This window comes from Oncorhynchus masou, chromosome 6, assembly GCF_036934945.1.
Source record: "Oncorhynchus masou masou isolate Uvic2021 chromosome 6, UVic_Omas_1.1, whole genome shotgun sequence".
In the NCBI taxonomy this organism is placed as follows: Eukaryota; Metazoa; Chordata; class Actinopteri; order Salmoniformes; family Salmonidae; genus Oncorhynchus; species Oncorhynchus masou.
The window spans coordinates 26,799,979-26,812,301 of NC_088217.1; the positions used below are offsets into that span (position 1 = coordinate 26,799,979).

The following is a 12,323-nucleotide window of genomic DNA, read 5'->3' on the forward strand; positions in this document are numbered from 1 at the left end:
ATACAGTGTGGACATTGCTAATGTTGTAAATGACTATTGTAGCTGGAAACGGCAGATTTTTTACTGAATATCTACAAAGGTGTACAGAGGTACATTATCAGCAACCATCACTTCTGTGTTCCAATGGCACGTTGTGTTAGCTAATCCAAGTTTATTATTTTAAAAGGCTAATTGATCATTAGAAAACCATTTTGCAATGATGTTAGCACAGCTGAAAACTGTTGTTCTGATTACAGAAGCAATACAACTGGCCTTCTTTAGACTAGTTGAGTATCTGGAGCATCAGCAGATAGGCTCAAAATGGCCAGAAACAAAGGACTTTCTTCTGAAAGTCGTCAGTCTATTCTTGTTCTGAGAAATTGCGGCTATTCCATGCGAGAAATTGATCGCGTACAACGCTGTGTAGTACTCCCTTCAAAGAACAGTGCAAACTGCCCCTAACCAGAATAGAAAGTAGAAAGTGGGAGGCCCAGGTGCACAACTGAGCAAGAGAACAAGTACATTAGAGTGTCTAGTTTGAGAAACAGACACCTCACAAGTCCTCAACTGGCAGCTTGATTAAATAGTACCCACAAAACACCAGTCTCAACATCAACAGTTAAGAGGCGACTCCGGGACGCTGGCTTTCTAGGCAGAGTTGCAAAGAAAAAGCCATATCTCAGACTGGCCAATAAAAAGAAAGGATTAAGATGGGCAAAAGAACACAGACACTGGACAGAGGAAGATTGGAAAAAAGTGTTATGGACAGAGAAATCCAAATTTGAGGTGTTCGGATCACAAAGAAGAACATTCGTTAGACGCAGAAAAAAACGAAAAGATGCTGGAGGAGGTGCTTGACGCCATCTGTCAAGCATGGTGTAGACAATGTGATGGTCTGGGGTTGCTTTGGTGGTGTTAAAGTGTGAGATTTGTACAGGATAAAAGTTATCTTGAATAAGGAAGGCTATCACTCCATTTTGCAACACCCATGCCATACCCTGTGGACGGCACTTAATTGGAGACAATTTCCTCCTACAACAGGACAAAGACCAAAGCACAGCTCAAAACTATGCAATAACTATTTAGGGAAGAAGCAATCAGATGGTATTCTGTCTATAATGGAGTGGCCAGCACAGTCACCGGATCTCAACCCTATTGAACTGGAGCAGCTTGACTGTATGGTACGTAAGAAGTGCCCATCAACCAAATCCAACCTGTGGGAGGTGCTTCAGGAAGCATGGGGTGAAATATTACCAGATTACCTCAACAAATTGACAACTACAATACCAAAGGTGTCACGCCCTGGCCTTAGTATTTTGTGTTTTCTTTATTATTGTGGTTAGGCCAGGATGTGACATGTGTGATTATGTGTTTGTCATGTCTAGGGGTTTTGTAGATTGATGGGGTTGTGTTGAGTGTAGTATTCTAGGTAAGTCTATGGTTGCCTAGAGTGGTTCTCAATCAGAAGCAGGTGTTTATCGTTGTCTCTGATTGGGAACCATATTTAGGCAGCCATATTCTTTGAGTATTTCGTGGGTGATTGTTTCCTGTCTCTGTGTTTTGCACCAGTTAGGACTGTTTCGGTTTTTCACTTTTTCTTGTTTTGTATAGGTATATTGTTCACGTTATCATCTTTATTAAAGATGTTCAACCATAACCACGCTGCATTTTGGTCCTCCTCTCCTTCCCAGGAAGAAAACCGTAACAAAAGGTCTGCAAGGCTGTAATTGCGGCAAATTGAGGATTCTGTGACAAAAGCAAAGTTTGAAAGACAGAATTACTATTTAAATTGAAAATCATTATTTATAACCTTGACTATATTTCATTTTGCAACTAATTTCATGTATGTTTTCATGGAAAACAAGGATATTTCAGAGTCGAGGTAATTGAGGAAATATGTACATGTAGAGTTATTAAAGTGACTATGCATAGATGATAACAACAGAGTAGCAGCGGTGTAAAAGAGGGGGGAAATGCAAATAGTCTGGGACGCCATTTGATTAGATGTTCAGGAGTGTTATGGCTTTGGGGTAGAAGCTCTTTAGGAGCCTCTTGGACCTGGACTTGGCGCTCCGGTACCGATTGCTGTCCGGTGGCAGAGAGAACAGTCAATGACTAGGGTGGCTGGATTCTGACAATTGCCTTCCTCAGACACCGCCTAGTATAGAGGTCCTGGATGGCAGGAAGCTTTGCCCCAGTGATGTACTGGGTCACACGCACTACCCTCTGTAGTGCCTTGCGATCAGAGGCGAGCAAATGCCATACCAGGCAGTGATGCAACTTGTCAGGATGCTCTCGATGGTGCAGCTGTAAAACCTTTTGAGGATCTGAAGACCCATTCCAAATCTTTTTAATCTCCTGATGGGGAATAGGTGTTGTCGTGCCCTCTTCATGAACCTACCCTTACCACCTGGGAGTGGACCGTCAGGAGGTCCAGGATCCAGTTGCAGAGGGAGGTGTTTAGTCCCAGGGTCCATAAGCTTATTGATGAGCTTTGAGGGCACTATGGTGTTGAACACTGAGTTGTAGTCACATTGGTTTTCCTTTTGTACAGGTGGGAAAGGGCAGTGTGGAGTGCAATAAAGATTGCATCACCTGTGGGCGGTATGCAAATTGGAGTGGGTCTAGGGTTTCTGGGATAATGGTGTTGATGTGAGTCATGACCAGCCTTTCAAAGCACTTCATGGATACAGATGTGAGTACTATGGGTCGGTAGTCATTTAGGCAGGTTACCTTAGTGTTCTTGGGCACAGGGCCTATGGTGGTCTGCTTAAAACATGTTGGTATTACAGACTCAGACAGTGAAAGGTTGAAAATGTTTGTGAAGACACTTGCCAGTTGGTCAGCGCATGCTCGCAGTACACGTCCTGGTAATCCGTCTGGCCCTGTGGCCTTGTGAATGTTGACATGTTTAAAGGTCTTACTCACATTTGCTGCAGAGAGCGTTATCACACAGTCTTCCGGAACAGCTTGTGCGCTCATGATTGTTTCAGTGTTATTTGCCTCGAAACGAGCACAGAAGTAGTATAGCTCGTCTGGTAGGATCGTGTCACTGGGCAGCTCTCGGCTGTGCTTCCCTTTGTAGTCTGTAATGGTTTGCAAGCCCAACCACATCCGACGAGCGTCAGAGCCAGTGTAGTACGTTTAGATCTTTGTCCTGTATTGATGCCTGTTTGATGGTTCGTCGGAGGGCATAGCGGGTTAAAGATCGAATCGTACTGCGGAGGGCATCGCAGGATTTCTTATAAGCTTCCGGGTTAGAGTCCCGCTACTTGAAAGTGTCAGCTCTAGCCTTTAGCTCAGTGCGGATGTTGCCTGTAATCCATGGCTTCAGGTTGGGGTATCTACGTACAGCCACATTGGGGACAACGTCATCGATGCACTTATTGATGAAGCCAATGACTGATGTGGTGTACTCCTCAATGTCATCGGAGGAATCCCGGAACATATTCCAGTCTGTGCTAGCAAAACATTTTGGTCCGACGGCCCCATCACCGCCTAATACATGTTCCTTGTTGGCCAGCCAAATATACATCAACCCTTCCTCCCCTCGCTCATTTTTCCATTGACATTTTAGTCATTTAGCAGACGCTCTTATCCAGAGCAACTTAAAGGAGCAATTAGGGTTAAGTGCCTTGCTCAAGGGCAAATCGAGAGATAATTCACCTAGTCAGCTCAGGGATTCAAACCAGTAACCTTTCGGTTACTGGCCCAAAGCCCTTAGACACTAGGCTACCTGCCGCCCTCAAACCCTTCAACTCTTAAACCCTCCAACTCCATCTTGTCCCACAGAACTTGAGTTATCTGAAGCCCGAGTTTCCCTTTGTTGTACTGCAGGGTGAATGTGAAGAATCAGATTTTTGAAACAGACACCTTAGTTTGCCTTGTGGAATGCAACCTTTCCTCCCCCTGTAGCTGTATATGGACCTCAAAGGCCCACTTCCATCATGTTGGGTTATTATAACCAGTCGGTAGACGGTATGTTGAAAATATGTTTGGCCGGGAGCAACAGACACAATCGTTATCGGTGTCTCGCAAGTGTTAGCAGCTGCTGCTTTGCTCTTCTAATGGAAGGACTTCACATCATGTCTTGTCATAAATCATAAGTACTTGGGGGAAGACCTCTCAGTCAAGACCTGCAATAACTCAGGGCAAGAACTCATCAAAACCTGCAATGACTTTACACTCTTAGAGCTGATTTCACAGATTAAGGCTAGTGCTGGACTAAAAGGTACTTTCAATTGAGATTCTCCATTGATCTTGTTTTGTAGTCCAGCACCAGGCTTAATCTGGGTCCAGGAAACTGGCCCTGAAAGCTTGACACACCAGAGAGTCCTCAACAAAGTTCATATTGCACGGTACTGGTGCGTCTCTGCCAAGATCAATGCTGAAATTTCAACGTTCACGATCATGAAGCGTAATTAAAGACGTTATAGATACTGTAGGAAGGATCATTAAAAAAACTGCAAGGAAAAATCAGGAGATTCTACAACCTTGTAGAATCATGGTGTTAGTTAGCTACTGATAAACAAGGCTTCCTGCCCACCTCCTAATGTTTTGGTCTGAAGAGAGAAGACCCCCTTAGATGGCTTCATTTAGTACATTCTTTGGCTTCTTGGAGGAAGGAACCGAGGACAAACAGATCTATACAAAGCAGGGACCAAATTTCACACAACGACTCCTGCTAATATATACAAGACTAGCGTAAACACTTAAACACTTAAATATTTATTTTCCACCATAATTTGCAAATAAATCCATTAAAAATCCTACAATGTGATTTTCTGGATTTTTTTCCCCTCATTTTGTGTACCTATGATGACAATTACAGGCCTCTCTCATCTTTCTAAGTGGGAGAACTTGCACAATTGGTGGCTGACTAAATACTTTTTTGCCCTACTGTAGATGACAGGGGTCAAAGGTAAAAACACAGCTCTGTGTGGGTTTGACATGCTCTGATTGGATAGATGAAAACAGGGGGTTAACACATACAGGGAGAATCTGCCTGGAGCAGAGCTGAACAACTGAGATTATTTATAAGGGCTAAATTCTAGGAGACACTTGAAAGTTCCAGTGTGAAATGAGATGGAAGAAATGGTCATACGCTAGTATATCATGACGTTTAAGTTTTGCTTAAATAACAAAAAATGTCTGAGTCTGTGAAATAATTATCAAGGGGGCATCGGTTTAGCTGAAATTATGGAAAGACAACTTTTAGTCAGCTGCAGGACTGATGTTTTTATTATGGACAACCTATCATTTGTGGTAAATGCTTAATAGAATAGGCCAATCTGTGTGGTCTTGTGTTCCTTTTTGACAGCTAACTAGTGTAAACCACACACACACACAAACAACAAACAAGCCTTTGATAAGCAGAGAACCCCCAAAACACCCATAGACCTTGTCTGTGTGTTTAATTTTTAAAAGTTTAACTTAGGGACAGGATAGAGCATATTTTGGGAAATATTAATAACTGAATTAGCATGTAGCACAGTTGTGTCTGGTTGGGTCTTGTTACATAAAGACATATTGACAGAGTTGGGTCAGGGCATGACCTGGTTGGAAACCCTGCATAGAATACCACTTCATCCCAGGAATGAATGAAAGACAGGAGCTACTTGTTCCTGTTTCTGACCCAAGGTCAGGCTTGGTGAAGATGCAAAACGACACATTTTCCCAGTCCACTCCCCTGCTAGTTGAAAGACTCTGGTCATTCCAGGGAAATATTTGCATAGTGTGGACAGTTATCTGTAATAACACCCATAGAGACGTAAATATAAACAGGGCACAAATAAACAGCGGCAGTGTTTATTTGTGTTCACGTATAGCAGACATAGTATAAAATGAACAGAGTGAAGTTTGAGGATAGGGATTAATCTATTGAACTAGGTTTTCCCATTTAGATTCCAAGCTAGAAACTTATGAATCATTTATGAAGCATGTCGTTTTATAAAAGGTGTATGAATGCTTCATTAAGCCTTGAAAGTAGTAGTTCATTTCATGATCACATCTCCTATTCCAATGCCTTTCTTCCTCCCTCCCTTTTCCTCATACTTTCTCATAGAGTTGATCGTTCATTTCATGAGAAAGATACACAGGGATCTGAGATGTTCTGCAGGGTCTTGTTATCTTATGAAGTCGAGTGAAAACAGACACTGGAGAAGAATCCACTGGAATTTGAACATTGCAAATTCTCTAGTCTAGCGCAGTCAGTGGCATTTGACTATCCTGCTGCTAACTGCTAACTGTTAAAATGATAAACCACAGACTGGCCTCAGTTTTAGATGCATTTAACTCGTTTTTTAATTCAAACACATTCAAAGGACACACAAACACTATTGGTTGAGCTAGTCTCACATAAATGTCCATAGTCATGTTATTCCTTTAGATTAGTGTCCAAGTACTCTATGCTAAACCAGGAATGCCACCCCCCTTTATTTAGCGCTATAAACCCATGCAGACTTTCCATCCCAGCACAGAGGTGCTCTCATCATCATGATGGGGTGGTATTCCCCCTGTGTGTGTGTGTGTGTGTGTGTGTGTGTGTGTGTGTGTGTGTGTGTGTGTGTGTGTGTGTGTGTGTGTGTGTGTGTGTGTGTGTGTGTGTGTGTGTGTGTGTGTGTGTGTGTGTGTGTGTGTGTGTGTGTGTGTGTGTTTCATCCACTATGTCGTCATCTCCTCCGTACCAGTCAGCGGGGTCTGGGTCTCTGTGAGTCACCTGGTAAGCATCCCAGACACCAGAGAGGGGTTCTCAACTGGGCTGTCACCATGGTTACGCCAGAAAGAAGGGCCTACTGTGGTAAAGTTCTCAGGCCACAGACGGGCCATAGCGCGCTGAGCTCAAATGTATCTCGTTTCCTGCTGTAGACGAATGTGAACGCACTAGTGGAAGATTAAAAATGTGGCCCACTTGTGTCACGTCTGTTGGCGTTGTATAATGTCACGTTTCCTGGCCTACTGGGTGGGATCCCCTTTCATCGTCTGGTTCCATTCACATTTTCTCTCCTGAGCAAGTCTCAACCTAAAATACTTTCTCAATGTCAGCAATACTTTCTCAATGTCACTGTTGCCCTTCTCATCGGCAGACTCAACAGCCTTGGTTTCTCAAATGACTGCCTCGCCTGGTTCACCAACTACTACTTCTCAGATAGAGTTCATTGTGTCAAATCGGATTGCATGTTGTCCGGTCCTGGCAGTCTCTATGGGAGTGCCACGAGGTTCAATTCCTGGGCCGACTCTTTTTCTGTATATATCAATGATGTTGCTCTTACTGCTGGTGATTCTCTGATCCACCTCTACGCAGACGACACAATTATGTATACATCTGACCCTTCTTTGGGCAATGTGTTTAACAAACCTCCAAACGAGCTTCAATGCCATACAACTCTCCTTCTGTGGCCTCCAACTGCTTTTAAATGCTAGTAAAACTAAATGCATGCTCTTCAATCGATTGCTGCCTGCACCTGCCCGCCCAACTAGCATCACTACTCTGGACGTTTCTGACTTAGAATATGTGGACAACTACAAATACCTAGATGTCTGGTTAGACTGTAAACTCTCCTTCCAGACTCACATTAAGCATCTCCAATCCAAAATGAAATCTAGAATCTGCTTTCTATTTCGCAACAAAGCCTCCTTCACTCATGCTGCCATACATACCCTCGTAAAACTGACTATCCTATCGATCCTTGACTTTGGCAATGTAATTTACAAAATCGTCTCCAACACTCTACTCAGAAAACTGGATGCAGTCTATCACAGTGCCATCTGTTTTGTCACCAAAGCCCCATATACTACCCACCACTGCGACCTGTATTCTCTCGTTGGCTGGCAACAGATTTGTCGCCAAACCCACTGACTCCAGGTCATCTATAAGTCTTTGCTAGGTAAAGCGCCGCCTTATCTCAGCTCACTGGTCACCATAGCAACACCCACCCATAGCACGCGCTCCAGCAGGAATATCTCACTGGTCACACCCAAAGCCAACACTTACTTTGGCCGCCTTTCCTTCCAGTTCTCTGCTGCCAATGACTGGAACTAATTGCAAAAATCACTGAAGCTGGAGACTTATATCTCCCTCTATAACTTTAAGCATCAGCTGTCAGAGCAGCTTACAGATCACTAGTGGTACCTGTACACAGCCAATCTGTAAATCGCACACCCAACTACCTCATCCCCATATTGTTATTTATCTTCTTGCTCTTTTGAATCCCAGTATCTCTATTTGCATCATCTGCACATCTATCACTCCAGTGTTAATGCTAAATTGTAATTATTCTGTCTCTTTGGCCTATTTTTGCCTTACCTCCCTACTCTTCTACATTTGCTATTGTTTTATTGACTGTACGTTTGTTTATGTGTAACTGTGTTGTTGTTTTTGTGGCACTGCTTTGCTTTATCTTGGCCAGGTCGCAGTTGTAAATGAGAACTTGTTCTCAACTGGCCTACCTGTTTAAATAAAGGGGAAATAAAAAATAAAAACCTCCCCTCTCTACCCTTCTACCTCCCTTTCTTTCTACCCTTCTACCTCCTGTCCTCTCTACCCTTCAACCTCCCGTCCACTCTACCCTTCAACCTCCCTTCCTTCCTTTCTACCTCCCTTCCTTCCTACCCTTCTACCTCCCTTCCTCTCTACCCTTCTACCTCCCTTCCTTTCTACCCTTCTACCTCCCTTCCTCCCTACACTCTCGAAAAAACTGTACCAAAACAGTTATTCAGCTGTCCCGATATGAGAACCTTTTTGGTTCCAGGTAGAACTCTTTTGGGTTCCATGTAGAACCCTCTGTAGAAATTGTTCTGCATGGAACCCAAAAGGGTTCTACCTGGAACCAAAAAGGGTTCTTCAAAGAGTTACCTTCTTGGAACTGCCTAAGTACCTTTATTGGTTCTAGTTAGCCTTTAAGAGTGTACCCTTCCACCTCCCGCCCTCCCTACAATTTCCACTCACTCCTTCCTTACCCTTCCACCTTCCTACCTCCCTACCCTTCCTCCCTGCTCTACCCTTCCACTTCCCTTCCTGTCTCCAACAGGTTGGAGCATGGAAACTGGGTTTGACAAAAGGGTTTACCGTAAGACATTTCGACACTAGATCCCTGATATCCAGAACTCCTTTCAAACGTTAAACACATATTCTCAGCTATTGCTCCACATCTGTCTTGCATTTCTGTGAAATTGCACCGTAACAGCATCCAACAACAGCAAAGAAGCAATCATGTATGGTGTGATTGTGTTGTGTGTTTGTGCGGCCGTGCAGCCGTGTGTACATAAGTGTGTGTGTCTGTATTTCTATGTGCTAACATGTGTGTTTATGTTTTAGGCTTACCTCCACACTGTTGGTGAAGCTACTGATGAACTTGAAGCCGGGGATGCGTCTCTGGTTACACACCACTCCCACGTCCTCAGAGTGTTTGCAGTCGGACACTCCGAAGCCATTGGACTTACACTGAGCCAGTGTTCTCTCCCGCCCCGAACAGTGGACGTTATCCAGCCAGATCCGACCTTTGAACAATGGGGGATGGAGACACCTCTAATGACCACACATCTAATGAACCCTCCCAACGCCCTATATCAATTTTAAGCTTCAACAGACAACACCTTTGGGTAACACTTTGGGCCAGTCTCATTGTGGACTAAAACATACTTTCAATATACTGTATTTTCTCCAGTGAAAATCCAGGACTAGGCATAATCTAGACTGAATAATGGCGCCCGAAAGGCATGGCTGCCGTTTTACAGGCTCCTAACCAACTGAGCTATTTTGTGTGTTTTTTCGCATTGCTTGTAACTTATTTTGTATATAATGTTGCTGCTACCGTCTCTTATAACAGAAAAGAGCTTCAGGATATCAGAACAGTGATTACTCACCTCGAACTGGACAAAGATTTTTTCTTTAATGAGTCCGACGCAAAAGATTTACTGCTTCTCCGAGACCACGCCCAAATCCCCACCATTCGCGTGAAGAAAAGACGGAAATACAGGGGGTGGAGATCGGGGTGCCTTGTGAGAATTAATCCGCGAGTGGGTAACCCGCCTCTACCATCCATTCTATTGGCCAATGTGCAATAACTGGAAAATAAACTGAACAATCTCCACTCGAGACTATCTTACCAACATGACAGTAAAAACAGTAATATCTTATGTTTCACCGAGTCGATACAGATAAGATTCAGTTGGCTGGGTTTTCCGTGCATCGGCAGGACAGAACAGCTATGTCTGGTAAGACGAGGGGTGGTGTGTCTATTTGTCAATAACAGCTGGCGCTGTTAATTTTTTATTTAACTAGGCCATTCGGTTAAGAAAAATATATCATTTTCAATGACAGCCTTGTTCAGGAGTAGAATGACAGATGTTTTATTTTATACTTATCAGCTTGGGGACTTGATGTTGCAACCTTTTGGTTACTACTAAAACACTCTAACCACTAGGCTACCTGCCGTTAATGGGGTCTTGAGGTATCGGTCGCCTAAGGTAGAGTACATCATGACTGAGTGGGGAACTGAGTGGCGCAGCGGTTTAAGGCACTGCAATGCAGTGCTATAGGTGTAACTATAGACTCTGGTTTGATCCCAGGCTGTATCACAACCTTCCGTGATCGGGAGTCACATAGGACATCGCACAATTGGCCCCGCATCATCTGGGCTTGGCCAGGGTGGGCTGTCATTGTAAATACAATTTGTTCTTAACTTCTTCCGTTGAGCAATCCCGGATCCGGGATCCTATTTATAGCCTCAAGCTCATTAGCATAATGCAACGTTAACTATTCATGAAAATCGCAAATGAAATGAAATAAATAAATATATTTGCTCCCAAGCTTAGACTTTTGTTAACAACACTGTCATCTCAGATTTTCAAAATATATATTTTCAACCATAGCTAAACAAGCATTTGTGTAAGAGTATTGATAGCTAGCATAGCTATAAGCCTAGAATTCAGCCAGCAACATTTTCACAAAAACAAGAAAAGCATTCAAATAAAAACATTTACCTTTGAAGAAGTTTAGATGTTTTCAATGAGGAGACTCTCAGTTAGATAGCAAATGTTCAGTTTTTCAAAAAATATTATTTGTGTAGGACAAATCGCTCCGTTTTGTTCACGTTTGGCTATGAAAAAAACCTGTATCCAGTTATAGCCTCAAGCTCATTAGCATAATGTAACATTAACTATTTATGAAAATCGCAAATGAAATGAAATAAATATGCTATCTCTCAAGCTTAGCCTTTTCTTAACAACACTGTCATCTCAGATTTTCAAAATATGCTTTTCAACCATAGCAAAATAAGCATTTGTGTAAGAGTATTGATAGCTAGCATAGCATTTAGCATAGCATTTAGCGGGCAACATTTTCACAAAAACCAGAAAAGCATTCAAATAAAATCATTTACCTTTGAAGAACTTCGGATGTTTTCAATGAGGAGACTCTCAGTTACATAGCAGATGTTCAGTTTTTCCTGAAAGATTCTTTGTGTAGGAGAAATCGCTCCGTTTTGTACATCACGTTTGGGTAACAAAAAAAATGAAAATTCAGTCATCAAAACGGCAAACTTTTTTCCAAATTAACTCCATAATATCGACCGAAACACGGCAAACGCAGTTTAGAATCAATCCTCAAGGTGTTTTTCACATATCTGTTCATTGATATATCGTTCGTGGAAGTCTACTTTCTCCTCTGAATCCCATGGAAAAATACTTGCGCTTGAAACGGGCACGTTTTTTTTATCCAATAATGAAATAGCGCCCCTATAGATTCAAGAGGTTAACTGACTTGCCTAGTTAAATAAAGGTTAAAACATTTTTAAGATAAACTGCAGACCACACTATCTACCAAGAGTGTTTTCATCTATATTTTTCGAAGCCGTCTATTTACCACCACAAACCGATGCTGGCACTAAGACCGCACTCCACGAGCTGTATAAGGCCATAAGCAAACAAGAAAATTACCATCCAGAAGCAGCGCTTCTTGTGGCCGAGGACTTTAATGCAGGCAAACTTAAATTAGTTTTACCAGCATGTCACATGTGCACCAGAGGGAAAAAACTCTACACCACCTTTACTCCACACACAGAGACACTTAGAAAGCTCTTCCTCGCCCTCCATTTGGCAAATCTGACCACAATTATATCCTGCTGATTCATGCTTACAAGCAAAACTAAAGCTGAAAGTACCAGTGACTCGCTCAATACAGAAGTGGTCAGATGACGCGGATGCCACGCTACACAGACTAGCACAGACTGGAATATGTTCCGGGATTCATCCAATGACATTGAGGAGTATACTACCTCAGTCACCAGCTTCATAAATAAGTGCGTCGATGAAATCGTCCCCACAGTGAAGGTACATACATATCC

The 12,323-nt window shown here is 42.9% G+C and overlaps 1 protein-coding gene across 1 annotated transcript in view; it reads right to left on the minus strand.

Moving 5' to 3' along the window:
• Positions 1–12,323, minus strand: part of loxl2a (lysyl oxidase-like 2a) — a 57,615-nt gene that overhangs the window by 38,291 nt on the left and 7,001 nt on the right. The window contains exon 2 of the mRNA XM_064968128.1: positions 9,302–9,477. Within this exon, the coding sequence (XP_064824200.1) occupies positions 9,302–9,477 (176 nt within the window). The remainder of the gene's footprint in view (positions 1–9,301; positions 9,478–12,323) is intronic.